Consider the following 26,172-nt stretch of genomic DNA (forward strand, 5'->3'; position numbering starts at 1 on the left):
TTTACTAAGCATGGGACTTCTAAAAGGTAAGGGGTGAATACATATGTACATGCCAATTTTAAGTAATTTGATAGCATACATTTAATTTATGCTTACATTTTTCTCACTTCACCATCTTAGTGCTGATGCATCACACACAAATCGGAATAGAGAAATATTTAAACACAAGTTGTAATGTAAGAAAATAGGTAAAAAGCAAATGGGGTGAATACTTTTGGAAGCCACTGTATATCAATGCCACAGAGCCTCACCTTTCAGACTCAACTTCCTCTTGTTTCGGAGAGTGAGAACTTGGGCCTCATTGCCGTCCACAATGTTCTCATCGGCTTCTAAATAAATGTAAAATATAAATGTTGCTTCCTGAGTCACTGTGTGTCCTGAAGTAGCGGAGTAGCAGTGACTCAACAAATCCTGCGCAGTAGAACAATGAAGCCAATGCCCATAGCATGTGGAAAAGGTAAGTATAATTGCGTGATTGCAGGGGGCAGGTGCAGGATTCCAGCTCCAGCAATACATCACACAGCGCACTGTGATCGGAGGGGGCGATATGCAAACGAAGACCAGAGGCCGAGTTTTCTTCCAGGCACCACCCGCCCCTGAGCCTGGGAGAACTCATTACCATAAACGAATAAAACATGATTTCTGCACATCAAGACCACAGATATGGGCATACAGGTAGGACTATTTAACCATTCTATTACCTGCATGCCCATATTAATAGGAGGCAAAAACGTCCCGGGGGGGGCACACATTCCCTTTAACAGTGAACCTGAAATTCATCGCAGACTGTGGAAAATGGAGTAAATATTACATAGCTCACTGGTCTAATACACCACAAGATCTAATATAGCGGGTGAAAGAGGATATGAACAATGCATGAGTGCTAATTACCGAGAGGTTACAGGAGTTTCCTAACCACGAACACTATGGTATATATATATATATATAAATTGAAAAAGGAAGGCAGCACTCCAATATTTGCAAAGGTGAAAAAAGCTGTGACGTTTATTTCAGACCCACATCTTCATACGACGTTTCGGCTCACACTGAGCCTTTCTCAAGCAGTGGGAGGTTACAATTCATGTGCTTATATACATGTGATTCACAATTATTTGCATACCATACAGCCATAAAAAGTGTTTACAGTGTTAAATAAAAGTTAATTCATTTCATAAGTGTTTCTTTAGTATACAAGGTGCGTTGTGCTAAAGTGCTGTTATGGACTATTCAGACTCCATTGATTGGAGGATCAATGGAGTCTGAATAGTCCATAACAGCACTTTAGCACAACGCACCTTGTATACTAAAGAAACACTTATGAAATGAATTAACTTTTATTTAACACTGTAAACACTTTTTATGGCTGTATGGTATGCAAATAATTGTGAATCACATGTATATAAGCACATGAATTGTAACCTCCCACTGCTTGAGAAAGGCTCAGTGTGAGCCGAAACGTCGTATGAAGATGTGGGTCTGAAATAAACGTCACAGCTTTTTTCACCTTTGCAAATATTGGAGTGCTGCCTTCCTTTTTCAATTTCTATGATATTTGGGTGGATGAGTGGACTGTCCTGCCTGGGAGGCCTGGCACCCGTCGGTGAGCTTGTGCTGTTTTCATCTTTTTTTGTATCTATTTTTGTCCGGATATACGTGCACAGCTATATTTAGATATTAACATTACAATTATTTATTCTGAAGCCATTTTTTTGTTCCATGGAGGAGAAAACCATGGAACATGGAGTGTTTAAATACACACCAGAGGATGAAGAGCGCATACTTGGTGGACTTGATGGAGAGGCGATTTTTTTGAAAACACCATCCACATTAGAACTTAAACGCAAGTATGAAAGTGATGTCAAACGTATGATTAATCTGCAGTTGCATATGATAACCTTAGGCCAATATTACAAAGAAGGGAAAATTCCAAGAGGCTTAAGATCAAGTATACGCCCAAATTTATTCCAAAGTAACGCCATATACTGTGCACGTTTTGTTATGTTATCCAATAAGTATGCTATGGACACTATTTTGTTAAATATTGAATTTTTGCAAGAGGAAATCAAAAAATTACAGCAGAATATAGAAGGATTTGAATGCAAGATCAAGTTATTGATAACAATAGAAGAATGGAATATTTTTAAAGAAAAAGTTGATAAAGAAAGCACTAAATTACGTAATGATTTGGAAGAAATTAAAAGGAAAAAGTGGAATAGAGATTTAGAAGATTATGAAGCAGGGAATATCTATACATGGCAGAGAGAAAATAACAAACCCATATGGAAAAAAGAAAGGTGGTCATGGGAAAAACCGATATGGTGATAAAAAAACTGGGCATATATATAATGATGATTTGTCTTATAGACCAGGAGAAGACACAAGAAGGACCATCAAACGCAAGAGGAGAGGAGGCAAGCGGCACCACCGGGAACAAAAGAAAGCCGGAGAAAAACAGATCACAGCCCCAGAGACAGGCAGCCAACAAGAGGCGGGAACAGACCTCGTGATTAATATTTCTGAAAAGGTACTTTCTCAGTCGCCCATGACAGCACTACCAGAGAGATGGAGTCCGCCCTTCAGGGACAGGAAACCCTACAGGATAAAAGGGCGGTACCTCTCTCCTGCCTCAGTTTTGTTTCCTGTCCCTGACAGGGAACCCTCAGGTCGGTACCTGTGATCCGGAGCCGACCAGTGGAGGTATGACGGCGGGGAGGCCCCTGTCACCGCTGGTACGGTGTCCAACGCCGCCGCTTCTGGGTCCGATGGGGCTGCAGAGCGTGCGGGGGGGAGCGCGGCTGCCTCCCCGGATTGGGGTAGGGGCTTCTGGGACCCGGCGTGCCTCTGCAGAGAGGCCTGGTCCGGAGCGACGGCCTGGTGTGTGAGAGCACCAAGATGGCCGCCGCACCGGATATAGACGCGGTCTACTTCCGGGTCCCGGGGAGCGCGCATGCGCACTGGGGACCGGCGCTTCCCTGCATCGCAGCCTGGAGGAGGGGTGACCGGCGCGCCTTTTAAAAACACAGCTGTGAGACACACTCGTCGCTGCATACAGTCCCATTATGGCGGACAGCGATGAGCAGCTCCAGTCGGCACAACCCTTACAGCCACCGGTGCAGCAACAACAGCGTCACCACCAGCGCAAGGCGGGCGGAAGGACCTCTGCAGGCACCCGGAGTTCCCGTTCCAAGAGCCATTCTACGCCGCAGAGTAAAACCAATATGTCCAGCCAGCCGACACCTTCTACTTCGGGTCTCATTCAAGATCCCGTACCTCCTCCAGAACTGGTACTTGTAGCTGCGCAAGATGGGTGAGTGATCTTCGTGAAAGTTCACTAAATAATTAGGGTCCCCTTTTCCGTTTATTTTTTAGGCAAGAAAAAAAACGGAAAAAACCAAACATAGAGACTGCCCCTTATGTGGAGAACCCCTAGCACAGAGCTGGGATAAGAAGCTATGCGGTTCATGTATAGGTCAAGTCCTCTGTGAAGAAACCCCCAGTTTTGCCTCTGAATTACGCTCGGTAATAAGATCAGAGGTAGAAACAGCGTTCAAATCCCTTAAAGGGGAGGGGGTTAAGGAGAGAACACCTGTCCCCCTGTCTCACTCTGATCCTTCTAGTTCTGATGAGGATGTGTCAGATAGGAAAGGTTTCTCCTCCTCCTCAGACACTGAGAGTGGAGGCCGCCACTGCTTCCCCTTAGACGAAATTGATGCCCTAGTAAAGCAATAATCTCTGCAATTCTCTCTGGTAGTGCTGTCATGGGCGACTGAGAAAGTCGTAGTTACTCACCGATAACGGTGTTTCTCAGAGCCCATGACAGCACCTGCTTATTCCCCCCCTTATCACGTGTGCGGTGAGCACCTTATCATAAGAAGTGTGTGTTTGATTTAGACACGGTGTAATCTTCATAAGTATTTTACTAAAAATATGTGTATTTCTTGTTGTCACTAACCTGGAGGACCTCTGATGCTCTGTAAACTAAACTGAGGCAGGAGAGAGGTACCGCCCTTTTATCCTGTAGGGTTTCCTGTCCCTGAAGGGCGGACTCCATCTCTCTGGTAGTGCTGTCATGGGCTCTGAGAAACACCGTTATCGGTGAGTAACTACGACTTTTTCTCCAGCACAGGTCTCCATTTTGAGCAAGGGACCATCTTTCTCTCCATGTTCACATACCAATTGGTTTAATTTGCAAATAGATCTGGAGAGGTTTTTTAGATCCATAAAATTAAAGGAGTGGTTTCAGAACAAGGATATAAAAAACATGGAGGGGGAAAATGAATTTAATTCTAGATCTTTGGAACTTAAAAAACGTAGTGAATTTACGCCACCTGTAAACTCAGCAGTAATTAATGCTTTTGAAAAAGCTGTAAGAGAGGAGATTGAGGAACTAAGGAAAGGGGCATCAAAAAAATTTAAACATCCTAATATGACCATTGAGGAGTCTAAAGCGTTGCAGGAGCTAGTCCATGATGACGGCCTCATCATCAAACCTGCGGATAAGGGTGGTGCGGTCGTCATCATGGACAGGCATAAATATATAGCAGAAATTAACAGCCAATTGCGAGATGAAAAAGTGTATCAAAAATTAGAGGGGGATCCGAAGTTCAGCATCATGGCAGAAATCAAGGAATGTCTAGAAGGCGCAGTAGATAAAAAAATAATTAATCAAGAACTTATGGACTATTTGTACATTGAATTTCCAAGAACGCCAGTACTATATACTACCCCAAAAATCCATTAGTCACTGAGGGACCCCCCGGGACGCCCTATAGTGTCGGGGGTGGACTCAGTGTTCAGTGGGATAGGAACATTTCTTGATAGAATCCTCAACCCGATAGCCAAAAAAAGTAAATCTTACATCCAAGACACGACAGATTTTTTAAACAAATTGGAAAATGTAAAATTAAAGGGGGAGGTGATTATGGCATCTTATGATGTCATCTCTCTATATACATCAATAACACACAAATCTGGGTTGAAAGCAATAGAAAAGAAGCTAAATACAATTGAAGTGTCTGTGGATGGTAAGGAAATTATATTAAAATTATTAGAAATTATTTTGAGGCGGAGCTATTTCCTCTTTGGCGATACGTTTTATGCGCAACAACGCGGAACATCAATGGGGGCCAATATGGCCCCCGCTTACGCTAACCTTGTAATGAGTGTACTGGAGGAGGATTTCGTCTATGTGTCCCACCACTTCCAACATGTGTTGGTGTGGTGGCGATACATAGACGACATCTTCCTCCTATGGACAGGTACGGAAAAAGAACTCAACACTTTCCATAAATATTTAAATGAAATTGATGAAACAATTAAGTTTACCCTAACCTCTTCAAAGTCCAGTATACAATTTTTAGATGTACTGATAAAACAAGAGAATGGGGAGCTAACAACAACCCTGTTCGTCAAAGAAACAGACAGAAATAACCTCCTGGTATTTGATAGCCAGCACCCTCGCAGTATGGTGAGATCAATCCCTCTTAGCCAACTGTTGAGGGTCCGTAGAATTGTGAAAAAAGAAAATGAGATTGAGGAAGTAATAGACAGTTTAACAAAAAAATTCTTGGAGAGAGGATATCCGAAGGAATTGCTAAATAGAGTGAAAGATAATACCCTAAAAAGAAATAGAAGGGAACTGCTTAAGAACAGCACAACAAAAAAAGTGCTAAAAAGAATACCATTTGTCACAACATATACGGAAGAAAGTGGGCCCATAGCAGAGGTAATTAGGAGACATTGGGGTATGCTGGGAAAGTGCCTACCAAAAATTGAAGAATTTAGGGAACCTCCACTCTTCTCATATCGGAGAAGCAAAAATCTCAAAGACCAAATAGTTAAATCGGATATCGGCCCCCTAAAGGCTGGTGGTCAAACCACAGTAACAGGTGTCAAACAACATGGTAGCTTCCCGTGCCTATCATGCGTGAACTGCAAACACATGATAAAGGGGTCGAAGTTTAGTCACCCAGTAACGAATAAACAATATACAATTGAGGAATATGTCACATGTGACTCAGACTATGTTATTTATTTATTGGAATGCCCCTGCAAACTGTGGTATATTGGGGAGACAACATGTGAGCTTAAAACGTGTATGAATAATCATAGACACACAATAAGAAAGAAAAGACAGGACTTGCCAGTCTCAAAACACTTTTCGGACTTTAAACATACGGAAAAGGATTTAAAATTTAGAATTATAGATAGAGTCCCTGTTCAAAGAAGAGGAGGGGACAGAGCATACCTATTGAAAAAACTGGAACTGCGTTGGATCTATGAATTGGACACACTGAAGCCAAGAGGCCTAAATGTAGAATTCAAAATTCATTAATATGGAAAAAAGCCCTAAAATTATGTGCTCTTTAAATTTGGTGTTTTTTACATTTTATGAACCTAATATGGAATAGTGGAATGTGGACTGTTCTATTGTTTCATTTTTATTAAGTGTTATGTTTGTATTTTTAGATACGACTCCATCCTCAACAAAAAGGCTCTTGCCCTACTGATACATGGATGAAATCCGCAGAGGAGGACATAAAAAATAAAAAATATGGCGTAATTCTTGGTAATACCTTATCATATATATATATATATATATATATATATATATATAAAAATTAAAAATAAAAATAAAAAAATAATAAAAGAATTGGTCTGCTGGCCAGTGAGATTATAATGAGAATAATGTATAAATATGGCGCTAATAAAATTAATATGAACTAATTTGGTCTAAATAACATTCTTTTTTGGTTGGAACCAAGATTCACTTACATGGGTCCTGCTGCGGTGATTATGTGACCTGAGAAGGACATGGATCAGTGCAGAGGCTCATTGGCAGTGGGAGATAGCCTGAATAAGGTATTGTCCTATCAGCCAAAAGTGAATCATATAAGTAGTATAAACAATACTGTGATAAAATTAGAGGACCAATGCTATTAATAGCATCATTATTGGTATAGCCATATATAGGATGGTGCAGTGCAGCAAATATAGTGCCCAGCGCTGAAGCGCTAAATAATAAGTAATATGAAGTGGGATGCCACAACTAAGATGGAGGAACGGCACTAACTGGGCACCTATGCGCAGGCGCAATCTCACTGACTCGCATACCAGGAAGTGAATATTCAGACATGCGCAGTAGAATATAGGGAACGCCAAGACTGGCGTCCATACAGTCCTCCATGTGGGTCTCGTTCATTTGGTGGGGTAAGCGCTAAAAAACTCAATGATACCTGTAAATATGAACCATTATGGCAATAGTTTGTTATATAAGAACGCAATAAGCTGTAAGCAAATAATTGGAGGATCAATGGAGTCTGAATAGTCCATAACAGCACTTTAGCACAACGCACCTTGTATACTAAAGAAACACTTATGAAATGAATTAACTTTTATTTAACACTGTAAACACTTTTTATGGCTGTATGGTATGCAAATAATTGTGAATCACATGTATATAAGCACATGAATTGTAACCTCCCACTGCTTGAGAAAGGCTCAGTGTGAGCCGAAACGTCGTATGAAGATATGGGTCTGAAATAAACGTCACAGCTTTTTTCACCTTTGCAAATATTGGAGTGCTGCCTTCCTTTTTCAATTTCTATGATATTTGGGTGGATGAGTGGACTGTCCTGCCTGGGAGGCCTGGCACCAGTCGGTGAGCTTGTGCTGTTTTCATCTTTTTTTGTATATATATATATATATATATATATATATATATATATATATATATATATATATATATATATATATATATATATATATATATATATATATATATATATATATATATATATAGTAAATTTTTGGTGAAGAATCAACAACAAGTGGAAATTCAAAAACTGAAAAGTGGGGCGTGCAATATTATTCGGCCCCTTTAACTTAATACTTTGCTGCGCCACCTTTTGCTGCAATTACAGCTGCAAGCCGCTTGGGGTATGTCTCTATCAGTTTTGTACAACGAGAGACTGAAATTCTTGCCCATTCTTCCTTGGCAAACAGCTCGAGCTCAGTGAGGTTTGATGGAGATCGTTTGTGAGCAGCAGTTTTCAGCTCTTTCCACAGATTCTCGATTGGATTGAGGTCTGGACTTTGTCTTGGCCATTCTAACACCTGGTTACGTTTAATTGTGAACCATTCCATTGTAGATTTTGCTTTATGTTTGGGATCATTGTCTTGTTGGAAGATAAATCTCCGTCCCAGTCTCAGGTCTTTTTCAGACTCCAACAGGTTTTCTTCAAGAATGGTCCTGTATTTGGCTCCATCCATCTTCCCATCAATTTTAACCATCTCCCCTGTCCCTGCTGAAGAAAAGCAGGCCAAAACCATGATGCTGCCACCACCATGTTCGACAGTGGGGATGGTGTGTTCAGGGTGATGAGCTGTGTTGCCTTTACGCCAAACATATCATTTGGCATTGTTGCCAAAAAGTTCGATTTTTGGTTTCATCTGACCAGGGCACCTTCTTCCACATGTTTGGTGTGTCTCCCATGTGGCTTGTTGCAAACTTTAAGGCTGTGTGCACACGTAGCAGATTTTTCACGTTTTTTTCGCTATAAAACCGCAAAAAAAAACCGCTCACATTAAGCATCCTATATAATTGAATGCAATCCGCATTTTTTGTTTTCCTGAGCGGAATCGAATTCCAGAAAAAAACGCAGCATGTTCATTAAATTTGCGGAATCGCGGGGATTCCGCACACCTAGGAATGCATTGATCTGCTTACTTCCTGCATGTGGCTATGCCCACCATGCGGGAAGTAAGCAGATCATGTGTGGTTGGTACCCAGGGTGGAGGAGAGGAGACTTTCCTCCACGGACTGGGCACCATATAATTGTTAAAAAAAAATAATTATAATAAAAAAATAGCGATATACTCACCTTCTGATGGCCCCCGGAGTCTTCCCGCCTCTCAGCGGTGCACGCGGCTTCCGTTCCCATGGATGCTTTGTGTGAAGGACCTGCGATGACGTCGCGGTCACGTGACCGTGACGTCATCGCAGGTCTTGCACACAAAGCATCTATAGGAACGGAAGCCGCTGAGGAGATCGGCTGTCTTCGGAAGGTGAGAATAACCATTTTTTTTTTATTTATTTTTTTATTATTTTTAACATATATTTTACTATTGATGCTGCATAGGCAGCATCAATAGTAAAAAGTTGGTCACACTTGTCAAACACTATGTTTGACAATTGTGACCAACCTGTCAATTAGTTTTCCAAGCGATGCTACAGATCGCTTGGAAAACGCTAGCATTCTGCAAGCTAATTATGCTTGCAAAACGCTAGTGTTTAGCAGGAATATGCATGCCAATTCCGCATGCGATATACCCGCGGCAGGAGTTGCAGAATTGCAGCGGAAATTTCCGCGGCAATTCTGCGACGTGTGCACTTAGCCTAAACGACACTTTTTATGGATATCTTAAGAGAAATGGCTTTCTTCTTGCCACTCTTCCATAAAGGCCAGATGTGTACGACTGATTGTTGTCCTATGGACAGACTGTCCCACCTCAGCTGTAGATCTCTGCAGTTTATCTAGAATCTTCATGGGCCTCTTGGCTGCATCTTTGATCAGTCTCCTCCTTGTTTGAGATGAAAGTTTGGAGTGACGGCCGGGTCTTGGTAGATTTGCAGTGGTATGATACTCCTTCCTTTTCAATATGATCGCTTGCACAGTGCTCCTTGGGATGTTTAAAGTTTTGGAAATCATTTTGTATCCAAATCCGGCTTTAAACTTCTCCACAACAGTATCACGGACCTGCCTGTTGTGTTCCTTGGTCTTCATGATGCTCTCTGTGCTTCAAACAGAACCCTGAGACTATCACAGAGCAGGTGCATTTATACGGAGACTTGATTACACACAGGTGGATTATATTTATCATCATTAGGCATTTAGGACAACATTGGATCATTCAGAGATCCACAATGAACTTCTGGAGTGAGTTTGCTGCACTGAAAGTAAAGGGGCCGAATAATATTGCACGTCCCACTTTTCAGTTTTTGAATTTCCACAAAAATGTAAAATAACCAATAAATTTCGTTCAACTTCACAAATTATATATATATTAATATTTAGTTATGTACACTGCACTAAGTTTCATTCTGTGATGTAATCTTCATTCCTTCCTTCATTTTCAATCCCAATATTATTAAGTTTGCAGCCTAACTTAAGCTTCAGATTTTTTTCTTATGGGAGTGTCTCTCCCAGTAATATAGGCTGGATGTGAACTCTGTTCATATCTGTGGAGCTGTGTCTTCATTAGCTCATTTCTCAGCACAACTTCCATCCTGCACTGATTTACACTTGGTGTTTTCTCTGCCCACTTTGATATACTTTCTTCCATATCTATGTTGTGAAAATCTTGTAAATATAAAATCCACAAAAAGAGGAAAAAAAATCCTCCAATATTCAAGAAAAAACAAAAACAGGCAGAGATGCTTACATGTCTAACTAGGCCTCAATACAAATGCAATAACAGGGTGCAGGGGACTCAAGTAAAATGGCAACTGCACAGGTGCAATAATACCTACTGAGACAGCCAGCCTTCAATCAGGGATTGGCCGTGTGGCACACCAGTGCAAAAAAATATAATCTGAAAGTGGCAATGTTCACACAAGGAATGCAGAGCATGTGGTTCTCAGCCTATTAATGATGCCCTATGGCGGGCTGCCCAGTGCTAACTATAATGCATCCCGTGTGAACAGGGGACACAGTTTACAGAACCATTTGGGCCCAACTGCACCCCAAAAAAAGTCTTTGTAAAACCTGCTACAAAAAGCCGTCAGAACTCACCTGGAGCTTTGGACGGATTTTAAAAATTTTGCCAAAGCACTTAACTACATAAAGCACTTACTGTACATACACTGCAGCAACAAAATAGTAAAAAAAAAAAAAAAAAAAAGGATGACCATTTAGAAAGTTTTTTTAAATTTGCACTTGTGAAACAAATAGATAGTATAAAAGGTGTGCATTGTCTTTAACTTCCTAAATCACTGATATTCCACACATTAGTGTATTGAATAGCATTAGTGTAGTGGTTACACTAGTTCACAGGTCGTACCTTCCAGCTGATGGGACATCTGCTCCCCGTCCCATACACGGGGCAGTGATCTGCTGTCACCACTGTCACCGGCTTCTCTAGCGCCGAGTACGGACACTATTCTCAACTCCTTGTCCACCCCTCTCTCCAGCTTAGAGACATCCTCTACTGTCAAAAGCAGAAATAAAGAAAAAAAAAACAAACAAACTCAGCCTCTATGCTTCTATACATTAAATACTTAATATTTGCATCAAAGGGAAACCAAGCTTTCAAGTAACTTTTCAGAAAACTTGGCTCTGTGTGTGCATGAGGAATAATACCAAGTGGAGTCTGTCAGCCCCAAAACTGAAATTGAACTATTTAAACCTTCAGGTAAGGAATGCAGCCCCTATAGGAATCATACATGTACTGTACATTTTAATAACTGTTTTAGAGAAAAAACGCTTTATTACATAAGTAAATGAAAGGGCTTGGGTGCCTAAACCCGTCCCCACCATAACAATACTCCTGTCCTTGTGGTGACTGGCAGCACTGACTCTGGAGCACTGCAGTGCATAATGACACTGGAGGAGCCGAGCGCCTGTATACACAGTGTCAGCTCTCATCCCTGTCCTGTGTATAAAGCCGTTCGCTATACACAGGATTACAAAACAGCGGCGGTAGATGCTGACATGAGGGATGAGAGTCTGCACACTGTTGATTGTATGCGCGCGCTTTTATCTCCCTTTCCTGTGTATAGGAGCCGCTCGCTGCACACAGTATCATACATAAGCGTGCAGCCACTATACACAAGAGAGGGAGATGTGTGCCTGCATACACTGACATGGTGCGCGTTCTCATCGCTCTCCTGTCAGCATTGGCTGCTGCTGCTTTGTAGTAAATGGTGTAGAGCCGAGCTGCTACCGACAGGAGAGGGGAAGAAAACTCTGTCCCTGCATACACTGTGCAAGCAGGCGTTGGCCGCCCAGGTATCACTATGAGCTGGGGAATTAGATCCGGCAGTGTTCCAAAGCAGGTGCTGCCAATCACTGTAAGGAAAGGGGCAGGGTATTGTAATTGAAGGGGTAGAAGGGGGCACAAAGCTTTTGGCTAGGCCATAAGTGCACCAACATAGTAACATAGTTAGAAAAGCCGAAAAAAAGACATTTGTCCATCCAGTTCAGCTAAAAAAAAAAAAATTAATAAAATAAAGAACCTAATAACTGTAAGATACAATATTGTTCTGCTCCAGGAAGACATCCAGGCCTCTCTTGAACGCCTCGACTGAGTTTGCTATCACCACCTCCTCGGGCAAGGAATTCCAGATTCTCACTGCCGTAACAGTAAAGAATTCTCTTCTACGTTGGTGGAAAAACCTTCTCTCCTCCAGGCGCAGAGAATGCCCCCTTGTGCGTGACTTTCCTTGGTATAAACAGATCCTCGGAGAGATATTTGTATTGTCCCCTTATATACTTATACATGGTTATTAGATCGCCCCTCAGTCTTCTTTTTTATAGACTAAATAATCCTAATCTCTCTGGATATTGTAGTTCTCCCATCCCCTTTATTAATTTTGTTGCCCTCCTTTGTACTTGCTTTAGTTCCATTATATCCTTCCTGAGCACTGGTGCCCAAAACTATACATAGTACTCCATGTGCGGTCTAACCAGGGATTTGTACAGAGGCAGTATAATGCTCTCATCATGTGTATCTAGACCTCTTTTAATGCACCCCATGATCCTGTTTGCCTTGGCAGCTGCTGCCTGGCACTGGCTGCTCCAGGTAAGTTTATCATTAACTAGGATCCCCAAGTCCTTCTCTGTGTCAGATTTACCCAGTGGTTTCCCGTTCAGTGTGTAATGGTGATATTGATTCCTTCTTCCCATGTGTATAACCTTACATTTATCATTGCTAAACCACATCTACAACCTCTCGGCCCAAGTTTCCAACTTATCCAGATCCATCTGTAGCAGAATACTATCTTCTCTTGTATTGAGTGCTTTACATAGTTTTGTATCATTTGCAAATATCGATAATTTACTGTGTAAACCTTCTACCAGATCGCTAATAAATATGTTGAAGAGAATAGGTCGCAACACCGACCGCTGCTGTACCCCACTGGTCACAGCGACCCAGTTAGAGACTATACCATTTATAACCATCCTCTGCTTTCTATCACTAAGCCAGTTACTAACCCATTTACACACATTTTCCCCCAGACCACGCATTCTCATTTTGTGTACCAACCTCTTGTGCGGCACGGTATCAAACGCTTTGGAGAAATCAAGATATACCACTTCCAATGACTCACCGTGGTCCAGCCTATAGCTTACCTTTTCATAAAAACTGATTAGATTGGTTTTACAGGAGCGATTCCTCATAAACCCATGCTGATATGGAGTTACACAGTTATTCTCTTTGAGATAATCCAGAATAACATCCTTCAGAAACCCTTGAAATATTTTACCAACAATAGAGATTAGTTTCTGACCTATAATTTCCAGGTTCACTATTAGAGCCCTTTTTGAATATTGGTACCACATTTGCTATGCACCAGTCCTGTGGAACAGACCCTGTCACTATAAAGTCCCTGAATATAAGAAATAACGGTTTGTCTATTACATTACTTAGTTCTCTTAGTACTCGTGGGTGTATGCCACCTGGACCTAATAATTTAATCTTATTTAGCTGGTTTCGCACCTCTACCGTGGAGATGTTTAATATATTAGCTTTTTCCTCATCATCTACAACCATTCTTTCCTCACAATTTTTTAAGGGGCCTACACTTTTACTTTTGATTCTTTTACTATTGATATAGTTGAAGAACAGTTTGGGATTAGTTTTACTCTCCTTAGCGATGTGCTTCTGTTTCCTTTTTGGCAGCTTTAATTAGTTTTTTAGATAAAGTATTTTTCTCCCTATAGTTTTTTAGAGCTTCAACAGTGCCATCCTGCTTTAGTAGTTTAAATGCTTTCTTTTACTGTTAATTGCCTGTCTTACTTCTTTATTTAGCCACATTGGGTTTTCCCTATTTCTTGTCCTTTTATTCCCACAAGGTATAAACCGCTTACAGTGCCTATTTAGGATGTTCTTAAACATTTCCCATTTATTATCTGTATTCTTATTTCTGAGAACATTGTCCCAGTCAATCAGATTAAGGACATCTCTAAGCTGGTCAAACTTTGCTTTCCTAAACTTCAGTGTTTTTGTGACTCTCTGGCAAGTCCCCCTAACGAAAGACAACTGAAACTGTACAATATTGTGGTCGCTATTTCCTAGATGCCCGATGACAATTTGTTATTCTGTCAGGTCTATTAGATAATATTAGGTCTAAAAGTGCTGCTCCTCTGGTTGGATTCTGCACCAATTGTGAAAGATAATTTTTCCTGGTTATTAGCAGAAACCTGTTTCCTTTATGGGTTTCACAGGTTTCTGTTTCCCATTTAATATCCATATAGTTAAAGTCCCCCATAACAAGGACCTCATTATGGATTGCAGCTTCACCTATCTGTCTTAGTAGTAGACTTTCCATGATTTCTCTTATTTTTGGGGGTTTGTAACAGACCCCAAAGAGAATTTTGTTACTATTTTTCCCTCCATGTATTACGACCCATATGGACTCGACATCCTCATTCCCTTCTCTAATATCCTCCTTTAAAGTGGACTTAAGACAAGACTTTACATAAAGACAAATCCCTCCTTCTCTGATTTTTACGATCCTTTCTAAACAGACTGTAACCCTGTAAGTTAACTGCCCGGTCATAGCTTTCATCTCACTATGTCTCAGTTATTCCCACTATGTCAGTTACCTGTAGATATTTCTGCTTCTAGTTCTTCCATCTTTGTCAGGCGACTTCTGGCATTTGCGAGCATGCAGTTCAGAGGATTTTGTTTTGTTCCAATCTCCTCCCTGTGGATTGTTTTGGAAATCTTCTTACCTCCCTACTGAGTATGTTGTCTTGGGTCTTCTTTGCTGCACCTCCTAGCCTTCATCAGTATTTTTTCTGGCTTGATACTCAAGTCTAATGTTTTTCTTCCTGTCCCCTCTTCTCCTAGTTTAACGACCTCCTGATGAGTGAAGCCCCCCTAATTTGCATAGCTAATAACATGTTTATTTTTCTTTAAAAACACATTTACTCAAATCTACAATACAACTATGATTTTTAAAGGGAAGGGGGCCAAGTTCCCTAAAATAGTTCCGTTTCAGTTTTGGGGATGACAGACTGCCTTCAATTTGCAATATAATCTGAGCTGGTGGAAGGAGACGAGCTGCTATGATGCCTCCCATACACAGGACAGCTCAGAGGCATTGCTGATCTTCATTCCTTATTTTAGCGCACAGATAAAAGCATGGAGAACATTATACAGCAGCAATGGTCACTGTGGGTGTGAATCCAGCTCTAGGGTGAGGTTAAAAAAAACAAACAAAAACACTTATTGGAAAGCACAGCACCATCTTTCTGTGTCTCCCTCTGACTGTTTCTTCATTCTGCTCCTCACTTCCACCCTCCATAGGGTTTAAGAAATGTAACCTGACATCAGTCAGCTGGCAGTGTGTCTGAGCAAAACATGAGTTTTTATTTCTAATTATTTTATTTAACAGTAAACAAACTGCATGACATCTCCAGCATCCATATAGCTGTAAATGATAGGAAAGACAATACATTAACCTGAGCGCCAGAGTAGAACTTTAAGGCTAGCATATAATAGGATCGTTAAAGGCGTGGAATATATATATGAATCATAACACACAAATGACCAGTCACAGCAACCTCCATTACAGCCCCATCACCTTACCATTCACCCAGGACGTCTCCCCAAATACAAGGTGGGAAAAATAACAAAATGACACAGGAAAGAAAAAGTAGTGGCACTTATTACCAAATAAAGGGCTGACCTTTTATTGAAACATGGGATTGCTATGCCGGGCAGATGAAGACCCAGTTGGCCAACGCCTGTCAGTCCCCGTGATCAGAGTTTCTGCTCCTGGCTATTAATGCAGGAGGAGTTTGGCCATCAGAGGCTGTGCCCACACAATCAGCAATGACGGCCAGGCATGCTTTCTGCGTGAATTGCTTCTCACTAAAAACATACATGTATGGGGAAGGGATAAAAGGGCTTTTGCTACATTGTGCTGTGGTATACGTCAGCGCTATATGGAGAGGATTCTTGTCACTCTGCATACACTCACCTGCCTCCATCGGCTCCTCCTTTATATTCTGCATGGTTAGAAACATACAGTCGTCCCTTGGAGCATATTCTAAAACAGGAAATTAAGATGATGATCTCAAATCAGGCAAATCATATCAATACACAGAAGAAATGATGCGCAACTCCTGGATTAAACTAAACACATGTACCTAATAGAATGTTGCTTTGCTGTTGGGACACGATGGGAGTAATAGTCCCACCACAGATAGAGACAGAAATATTTGCAATTACAGTCATGGCCAAAAGTATTGACACCCCTGCAATTCTGTCAGATAATACTGAGTTTCTTCCTGAAAATGATTGCAAACACAAATTCTTTGGTATTATTATCTTCATTTAATTTGTCTTAAATGAAAAAAAACGCAAAAAGAATTGTCCTAAAGCCAAATTGGATATAATTCCACACCAAACATAAAAAAGGGGGTGGACAAAAGTATTGGCACTATTCGAAAAATCATGTGATGCTTCTCTAATTAGTGTAATTAACAGCACCTGTACTTACCTGTGGCATCTAACAGGTGTTGGCAATAACAAAATCACACTTGCAGCCAGTTGACATGGATTAAAGTTGACTCAACCTCTGTCCTGTGTCCTTGTGTGTACCACATTAAGCATGGAGAAAAGAAAGAAGACCAAAGAACTGTCTGAGGACTTGAGAAACCAAATTGTGAGGAAGCATGAGCAATCTCAAGGCTACAAGTCCATCTCCAAAGACCTGAATGTTCCTGTGTCTACAGTGCACAGTGTCATCAAGAAGTTTAAAGCCCATGGCACTGTGGCTAACCTCCCTAGCTGTGGACGGAAAAGAAAAATTGACAAGAGATTTCAACGCAAGATTGTGCGGATGTTGGATAAAGAACCTCGACTAACATCCAAACCGAGGGTACAACAGTGTCAACCCGTACTATCTATCGGCGTCTGAATGAAAAGGGACTGTATGATAGGAGACCCAGGAAGACCCCACTTCTTACCCCGAGACATAAAAAAGCCAGGCTGGAGTTTGCCAAAACCTACCTGAAAAAGCCTAAAACGTTTTGGAAGAATGTTCTCTGGTCAGAAGAGACAAAAGTAGAGCTTTTTGGGCAAAGGCATCAACATAGAGTTTACAGGAGAAAAAAAGAGGCATTCAAAGAACAGAACACGGTCCCTACAGTCAAACATGGCAGAGGTTCCCCGATGTTTTGGGGTTGCTTTGCTGCCTCTGGCACTGGACTGCTTGACCGTGTGCCTGGCATTATGAAGTCTGAAGACTGCCAACAAATTTTGCAGCATAATGTAGGGCCCAGTGTGAGAAAGCTGGGTCTCCCTCAGAGGTCATGGGTCTTCCAGCAGGACAATGACCCAAAACACACTTCAAAAAACACTAGAAAATGGTTTGAGAGAAAGCACTGGAGACTTCTAAGGTGGCCAGCAATGAGTCCAGACCTGAATCCCATAGAACACCTGTGGAGAGATCTAAAAATGGCAGTTTGGAGAAGGCACCCTTCAAATATCAGGGACCTGGAGCAGTTTGCCAAAGAAGAATGGTCTAAAATTCCAGCAGAGCATTGTAAGAAACTCATTGATGGTTACTGGAAGCGGTTGGTCGCAGTTATTTTGCCTAAAGGTTATGCAACCAAGTATTAGGCTGAGGGTGCCAATACTTTTGTCTGGCCCATTTTTGGAGTTTTGTGTGAAATGATCAATGTTTTGCTTTTTGCTTCATTCTCTTTTGTGTTTTTTCATTTAAGACAAATTAAATGAAGATAATAATACCAAAGAATTTGTGTTTGCAATCATTGTCAGGAAGAAACTGAGCATTATCTGACAGAATTGCAGGGGTGTCAATACTTTTGGCCATGACTGTATGTACAAAGTATAGCGTACAAAATTACCACACTGTTTTATACATATAGGTGTCATTCCCTGCTACGGCAGCTCAGCGCTTATTCACTTCACTAGGAGCTGAGCTGCAGTACCTGGGAATGGCCACTACACAGCGTATGGAGCTGTGCTGCATTCACTGGTTACATGCAGCCACTGCAGTTGGAGTTGATAACAGCTGATGATCTATGCGAAGTATAAGGCTGGAGTCACACTCGGCGTAAGACAATACGGTCCGTTTTTTACGTCCGTACTACGGCCGTAATACGGAGAAATGTTCCCAAAATAGTGATCCGTAGGCAGGGTGTGTCAGCGTATTTTGCGCATGGCATCCTCCGTATGTAATCCGTATGGCATCCGTACTGCGATATTTTCTCGCAGGCTTGCAAAACCGACATCTAATGGATTTATGTGCTCAAATGTCCGTTAAAACATATATACAGTACACACAGTATATATATATATATATATATATATATATATATATATACACACACATACATACACACATACATACACACACATACATACACAGTATATATATATATATATATATATATATATATATATATATATATATATATATATATATATATATATATATATATATATATATATATATATATATATATATATATATATATATATATATATATATATATATATATATATATATATATATCTCTCTCATTGAGACACACATATATATATTCTGTATTTATATTTAATTCAGCGCGATATATGTGAAAAGCCGGTAATTCAATTGCCGGCTTCTCATTTCTCCTTCCCAAACCCGACAGGATATGAGACATGTTTTACATACAGTAAACCATCTCATATCCCCCTTTTTTTTTTGCATATTCCACACTACTAATGTTAGTAGTGTGTATGTGCAAAATTTGTTTGCTGTAGCTGCTAAAATAAAGGGTTAAATGGCGGAAAAAATTGGCGTGGGCTCCCGCGCAATTTTCTCCGCCAGAGTGGTAAAGCCAGTGACTGAGGGCAGATATTAATAGCCAGGAGAGGGTCCATGGTTATTGGCCCCCCCTGGCTACAAACATCTGCCCCCAGCCACCCCAGAAAAGGCACATCTGGAAGATGCGCCTATTCTGGCACTTAGCCTCTCTCTTCCCACTCTCGTGTAGCGGTGGGATATGGGGTAATGAAGGGTTAATGCCACCTTGCTATTGTAAGGTGACATTAAGCCAGATTAATAATGGAGAGGCGTCAATTATGACACCTATCCATTATTAATCCAATTGTGTGAAAGGGTTAAAAAAACACACATTATTAAAAATTAATTTAATCAAATAAACACACAGGTTGTTTTAGTATTTTATTGCTCTCTCAATCCACCTGAAGACCCTCACTTGGCAAAATAATAAACCCACAATATACACTCACCGGCCACTTTATTAGGTACACCATGCTAGTAACGGGTTGGACCCCCTTTTGCCTTCAGAACTGCCTCAATTCTTCGTGGCATAGATTTAACAAGGTGCTGGAAGCATTCCTCAGAGATTTTGGTCCATATTGACATGATGGCATCACACAGTTGCCGCAGATTTGTCGGCTGCACATCCCAAAGATGCTCCATACAAGGCAGGATGGATCCATGCTTTCATGTTGTTTACGCCAAATTCTGACCCTACCATCCGAATGTCGCAGCAGAAATCGAGACTCATCAGACCAAGCAACGTTTTTCCAATCTTCTACTGTCCAATTTTGATGAGCTTGTACAAATTGTAGCCTCAGTTTCCTGTTCTTAGCTGAAAGGAGTGGTACCCGGTGTGGTCTTCTGCTGCTGTAGCCCATCTGCCTCAAAGTTCGACGCACTGTGCGTTCAGAGATGCTCTTAGGCCTACCTTGGTTGTAACGGGTGGCGATTTGAGTCACTGTTGCCTTTCTATCAGCTCGAACCAGTCTGCCCATTCTCCTCTGACCTCTGGCATCAACAAGGCATTTCCGCCCACAGAACTGCCGCTCACTGGATTTTTTTTCTTTTTCGGACCATTCTCTGTAAACCCTAGAGATGGTTGTGCGTGAAAATCCCAGTAGATCAGCAGTTTCTGAAATACTCAGACCAGCCCTTCTGGCACCAACAACCATGCCACGTTCAAAGGCACTCAAATCACCTTTCTTCCCCATACTGATGCTCGGTTTGAACTGCAGGAGATTGTCTTGACCATGTCTACATGCCTAAATGCACTGAGTTGCCGCCATGTGATTGGCTGATTAGAAATTAAGTGTTAACAAGAAGTTGGACAGGTGTACCTAATAAAGTGGCCGGTGAGTGTACATACCAGCCAAGGATCTGTCAGGTCCCACGATGTAAATCAATTTACAGGCAGGAGCTGTGCTAAAGCACTCGCTCGTGCCTGTAATCCCCGGGTGCTGAAAGGAAAGCTGGGTGATCTGTACTTACATTGAGTTGCGGTGAGGCGCCCTCTGGTGGATGTCCTCATGAACTGGAGCCTTGGAAAAGTTCCCACGCTCGAGATCATACAAGTTCATCCACCAGAGGGCACCTCACCGCAACTCAATGTAAGTACAGATCACCCAGCTTTCCTTTCAGCACCCGGGGATTACAGGCACGAGCGAGTGCTTTAGCACAGCTCCTGCCTGTAAATTGATTTAACCCCTTCAGAAGGATTTACATCGTGGGACCTGACAGATCCTCGGATGGTATGTATATTGTGGGTTTATTATTTTGCCAAGCGAGGGTCTTCAGGTGGATTGAGAGAGCAATAAAATACTAAAACAACCTGTGTGTTTATTTCATTAAAATAATTTTTAATAATGTGTGTGTGTGTTTTTTAACCCTTTCATACAATTGGATTAATAATGGATAGGTGTCATAATTGACGCCTCTCCATTATTAACCTGGCTTAATGTCACCTTACAATAGCAAGGTGGCATTAACCCTTCATTACCCCATATCCCACCGCTACACGGGAGTGGGAAGAGTGGCCAAGTGCCAGAATAGGCGCATCTTCCAGATGTGCCTTTTCTGGGGTGGCTGGGGGCAGATGTTTGTAGCCAGGGGGGGGCTAATAACCATGGACCCTCTCTAGGCTATTAATATCTGCCCTCAGTCACTGGCTTTACCATTCTGGCGGAGAAAATTGCGCGGGAGCCCCCGCCATTTAACCCTTTATTTTAGCAACTACAGCAAACAAATTTTGCACATACACACTACTAACATTAGTAGTGTGAAATATGCAAAAAAAAGGGGGATATGAGATGGTTTACTGTATGTAAACCATGTCTAATATCAGGTCGGGTTTAGGCAGGAGAAATGAAAAGCCGGCAATTGAACTACCGGCTTTTCACTAACACCGCTGCGTATTTCTCGCAAGTCACACTGCTGGTCCGTGTGGAATCCGTATTTTTCTCGCCCCCATAGACTTTCATTGGCGTATTTTTTGCGCAATACGCTGACAAACGCAGCATGCTGCGATTTTGTACGGCCGTAGAAAGTCGTATAATACGGATCCGTAATATACGGCTGATAGGACCAGACCCATTGAGAATAATTGTGCCGTTTGTTTGGCGAGTTTTACGGACGTATTTTCTGCGCTCTTACGTCCGTAAAACTCACTAGTGTGACTCCAGCCTAAGTCATCAATATTTTAAGTCTGGAAAACCCCTTTAGGGTATGTTCACATTGGGCGTTTTTTTTTTTCAGCAGCAAAACCTGATTTCTTGGCAGGAAAGAAGCTGCGGCTGGGAACACAGGCTCAGTAATGTCACCGCTAAACAGTGAGGCTGCGCTCGCAGCAGCAGCTCAGTCACCAGTGCTTCTCAGCCGGGACGGTCGCATCTTGGCACCATCCAGGTTGAAAACTATTTATCCCCCAGACATGGATTACGGCGTGAGACACAACGATGGACAGGTGAGGGATATTGTTGTTTTATTACAGAACGAGGGCTTCAGTGGAATTAGGCGTTAGGTGATTATAACTGTTTGTTATTTTTAAATAAAAAAATGGAAAACTTTTTTGTTTTACTTCTAATAAAAGGACTTTATTCTTGCTGTGTGTTTAATTACCATATAACAGTAATGAAGCGGTGTCTTATAGACTGCAAAGACACTAAAAATCACTAAAGATTGCATTTTTATGAGGTGGAGGGTTTTTTATGAGGTGGAGGGAGTTTGCAGCTACTATTCTTATTTGTCAGAGTTTTATACACTTATTGTAGTTGTACTACTATAGCTTTATGTTTTGAGAGCAGCAGCCGGATTGATTTGAACAAGTTTGATCGGGCCGGAGCTGACTAGTGTAATGTGTCGTTTGTCGGTATGATTGCAGGGTGGCAGAGGTGTGGATATAAAGGAACAGCGGCAGTGCAGGCGCCATACCTTGAGAAAGAGGGACGTTTCCCTCGAAACGCGTCGGGATTGGCCCTTGCACACGTCCGTCACTCACGGACAGGTGACGTCACCAATACACCACGCCCCCCGCTAACCTCACTACACTGACGGCGGCGCCATCGGCCGAGGCTACCGCTGACACACAGCGGCGGGGTTGTTTTTCGGGGGACTGCAATCACGGGGAGGACGCTCCCATTGCTTAGTACCACTGAATAGTGGAGAAGAAACCGCCGCACAAATGGACATTTTCTACACAGGACTACACTTCAATCTGTAAGTGCCTTCAGCGCGGCAACCTCTTTTACACACGTTGGGTGTCTTATAGACGCTTCTCCATTACTAAGCCGTGGGCTTGATGTCACCTGACAATACAAAAATGACATCAAAGGTGACATCTGATTATTCCAAGATCTATTGATTAAAATTAACTTTGTTTATGGGAAAACCCCTGTAACTTGCTCCACTCCACGGCCTCCTCTGCTCCCTGCTAATATGGCTGCAGCGGTGACACACATTATGACAGTATGTGACCACTGCTGCCAATCACTGGTCTCAGCCACCTAGCGATACAAAACCAGAGCTCAGTGATTGGCTGCAGCGGTGACATCACGACTGCATCATGTTACCACTGCTGCCTATCACTGGGCTCAGCCACTTAGTGGTACAAGACCACAGAGCCCAGTGATTGGCTGCAGCGGTCATGTGCTGTATCATGGTATCACTGTTGTATCCATTTTGACAAATGCAGAAAAGAAGGAGGCGTTAGGCCGACTTGGGGTGTAGTTACATAGAGTGAGCCACGGAATAATGGGAGTTAAGCGCAGACATCCCCTTTAAGTGTCCTGAAGCAGCTCCACCATGACACACACTGCATGCTTTGCTATCTCTCACCTGGTAGCGGCTGCAGCCCTCGGTCACCAGCTCTCCTGATGGAGGCAGCGGTCACTGCTGTCTGTACTGTCCCCACACTCATACATGGCTCCCCGGACACTAATTTACCCAGTTACTACAGAAACTAAGTTGTATTCCTCCGTAGTATCACTTCCGGGTCATGCGCACAGCTGCTTAGAACGCACATGCGCAAATACTAACGTTACTACTACTACTTCCTATTCACGTGCGTTCCAGAGAGCGGAAGCTACAACTACGCTTGCGCAGAGTTCTTTGCTTGTGTTTATGGAGCTGAAGTTCTAGCTATATAATTAGCCGGTAAAGGCAAACTGCTGATGTGAGGAGTCTGCGGCCGCGCTCTGGTGACGTCACCTACCGTGCGCTGTACCGGGTGCGCTCTGCGGTGCCCCCTGCAGGACAGCAATGCGAAGCACACTGACTCATGTATGTAAGTGAAGGGCCGTGCAGAAGGGAAGCTCACTGACTGTCACCGGTGTGACTGCAATGTCTGGCCTCCAGGATGATACAGAGTAGCAGAACTCCAGCGCTGTGCACTGCTGCAGATGATTGGCTGCACTGGATGTTATTGTAGCAGATGCTCAGCTGTGACACAGCACACACAGGCTGCACTGGATGTTATTGTAGCAGATGCTCAGCTGTGACACAGCACACACAGGCTGCACTGGATGTTATTGTAGCAGATGCTCAGCTGTGGCACAGCACACACAGGCTGCACTGGATGTTATTGTAGCAGATGCTCAGCTGTGACACAGCACACACAGGCTGCACTGGATGTTATTGTAGCAGATGCTCAGCTGTGGCACAGCACACACAGGCTGCACTGGATGTTATTGTAGCAGATGCTCAGCTGTGACACAGCACACACAGGCTGCACTGGATGTTACTGTAGCAGATGCTCAGCTGTGGCACAGCACACACAGGCTGCTCTGTATTTTGGCATATTTATACAATTCTTTCCTTAAAAGTGGGAATGTTCACAGCCGTTCAGATTCATTCTCAAGTTTGGAAGTGATTCCGCATCCACAAGACAAGTTACCGACCACCCGGGGTCCGACTGCAGGGAGCCGACCTTTCCCCAGACCTGTGAGCCCAGTGTGAACAGCGCAGACGTCCGTCTGTCAGACACCACTACCACAGTAACCTTTATGGGACCGCCGAATGTTCTGCTCGGCGTTTTCAGTGCGCCAAATGCATAATGAATGGAGCAGCCGCACGCATGATGGACCACCGCTCCGTTCACATGGGGATCTTCACACTCCCAGTTCTTGGGTCAGTGATGGTCCCAGTGGTTGGACCTCCAGTTATCAGTATATTATTTCCTCTCCCCTGGATAAGGGATATCTTCCAAACTTGAGAATACCCCTTTAAGCCAGAAAGTGTTGTGCCAGTGCCTCTCATAATACATTGGACAGTGCTGCAGAATATGTCGGCGCAATTGAAATAAATTATTATTATTATTATACATATGATGCAGCTTACATTGGCAGACTTATTCGCCAAGACTCGATATCCTACAGATCAGAGTGCAATCACACCTGCTTATTAGGGGCTAGTGGATGGAAGTGGGGTCCCAGAGTGCCCAGGAGAGATTCCCACTGCACCTTGTGTAAACTTTATTAAGACAGATCAGTAAATTCCTAGAGATCCCCACAGCGCCTCTTGTTTGCCCCCATAAGGGACTTTTCGACTCCCTGAGTCTTTTTCATACTGTTGCAGCACTCAGGTAAACTAGCATAGGGAATTGTACCTCACTTTTGTTTTATTCTTTACTAGCTGAAGAGCCCGGCGTTGCCTGGGCATAGTAAATATCTGTGGTTAGTTATAGCACCTCACTTCTCTTATTTTCCCATCACGCCTCTCATTTTCCCCCTCACATCTCTCATTTTCTCCCTCACACCTCTCATTTTCCCCCTCACTCCTCTTATTTTCCCCCTCACTCCTCTCATTGCCCCCTAACACTTGTCATTTCAACCTCACATCTGTCATTTTCCGATCACTCCACTATTTTCCCTCACTCCTCTCATTTTGCACTCACACCTTTTCATTTTCACCTCACACCTCTCATTTTCACCTCAGTATATACATGTTTGTCATCTCCCTTATATATAGTATACACCTGTATGTCATCTCCTGTATATAGTATATACCTGTATGTCATCTCCCCTGTATATAGTATATACCTGCTGTGTGTCATCTCCCCTGTATATAGTATATACCTGTATGTCATCTCCTCCTGTATGTAGTATGTACCTGTATGTCATCTCCTGTATATAGTATATACCTGTGTGTCATCTCTGCTGTATATAGTATATATCTGTGTGTCATCTCCTCCTGTATATAGAATATACCTGTAGGTAATCTGCTCCTGTATATAGTATATACCTGTGTGTCATCTCCCCTGTAAATAGTATATACCTGTGTGTCATCTCCTCCTGTATATAGTATATATCTGTATGTCATCTCCTCCTGTATTAGACCTCGTTCACACGTCGTTTGGTCAGTATTTTTACCTCAGTATTTGTAAGCTAAATTGGCAGCCTGATAAATCCCCAGCCAACAGTAAGCCCACCCCCTGGCAGTATATATTAGCTCACACATACACATAATAGACTGGTCATGTGACTGACAGCTGCCGGATTCCTGTATGGTACATTTGTTGCTCTTGTAGTTTGTCAGCTTATTAATCAGATTTTTATTTTTGAAGGATAATACCAGACTTGTGTGTGTTTTAGGGCGAGTTTCGTGTGTCAAGTTGTGTGTGTTGAGTTGCGTGTGGCGACATGCATGTAGCG

At 42.4% G+C, this 26,172-nt stretch overlaps 2 protein-coding genes across 5 annotated transcripts in view; one reads left to right on the top strand and one right to left on the bottom strand.

The window, feature by feature from the left end:
* The window catches only part of LOC143793094 (multifunctional protein ADE2-like), a 59,211-nt gene extending 35,573 nt beyond the window's left edge, over window positions 1–23,638 (bottom strand). The window contains exons 1-4 of one of the 3 annotated variants that reach the window (XM_077279729.1): window positions 23,360–23,538; window positions 16,211–16,279; window positions 11,062–11,205; window positions 252–329 (exon numbers count right to left, since the gene is read on the bottom strand). In XM_077279729.1, the coding sequence (XP_077135844.1) occupies window positions 252–329; window positions 11,062–11,205; window positions 16,211–16,279; window positions 23,360–23,441 (373 nt within the window). In that variant the 5' untranslated portion in view covers window positions 23,442–23,538. Of the gene's footprint in view, window positions 1–251; window positions 330–11,061; window positions 11,209–16,210; window positions 16,280–23,359 lie in introns of all 3 variants that reach the window. The other 2 variants (XM_077279728.1, XM_077279730.1) reach the window with 2 other exon arrangements.
* A 5-nt stretch (window positions 23,639–23,643) lies between these two features.
* AASDH (aminoadipate-semialdehyde dehydrogenase) overlaps window positions 23,644–26,172 on the top strand; it is a 58,666-nt gene continuing 56,137 nt past the window's right edge. The window contains exon 1 of one of the 2 annotated variants that reach the window (XM_077279726.1): window positions 23,644–23,803. In XM_077279726.1, the coding sequence (XP_077135841.1) occupies window positions 23,783–23,803 (21 nt within the window). In that variant the 5' untranslated portion in view covers window positions 23,644–23,782. Of the gene's footprint in view, window positions 23,808–26,172 lie in introns of both variants that reach the window. The other variant, XM_077279727.1, reaches the window with a different exon arrangement.

This window comes from Ranitomeya variabilis, chromosome 1, assembly GCF_051348905.1.
Source record: "Ranitomeya variabilis isolate aRanVar5 chromosome 1, aRanVar5.hap1, whole genome shotgun sequence".
NCBI classification, from domain to species: domain Eukaryota; kingdom Metazoa; phylum Chordata; class Amphibia; order Anura; family Dendrobatidae; genus Ranitomeya; species Ranitomeya variabilis.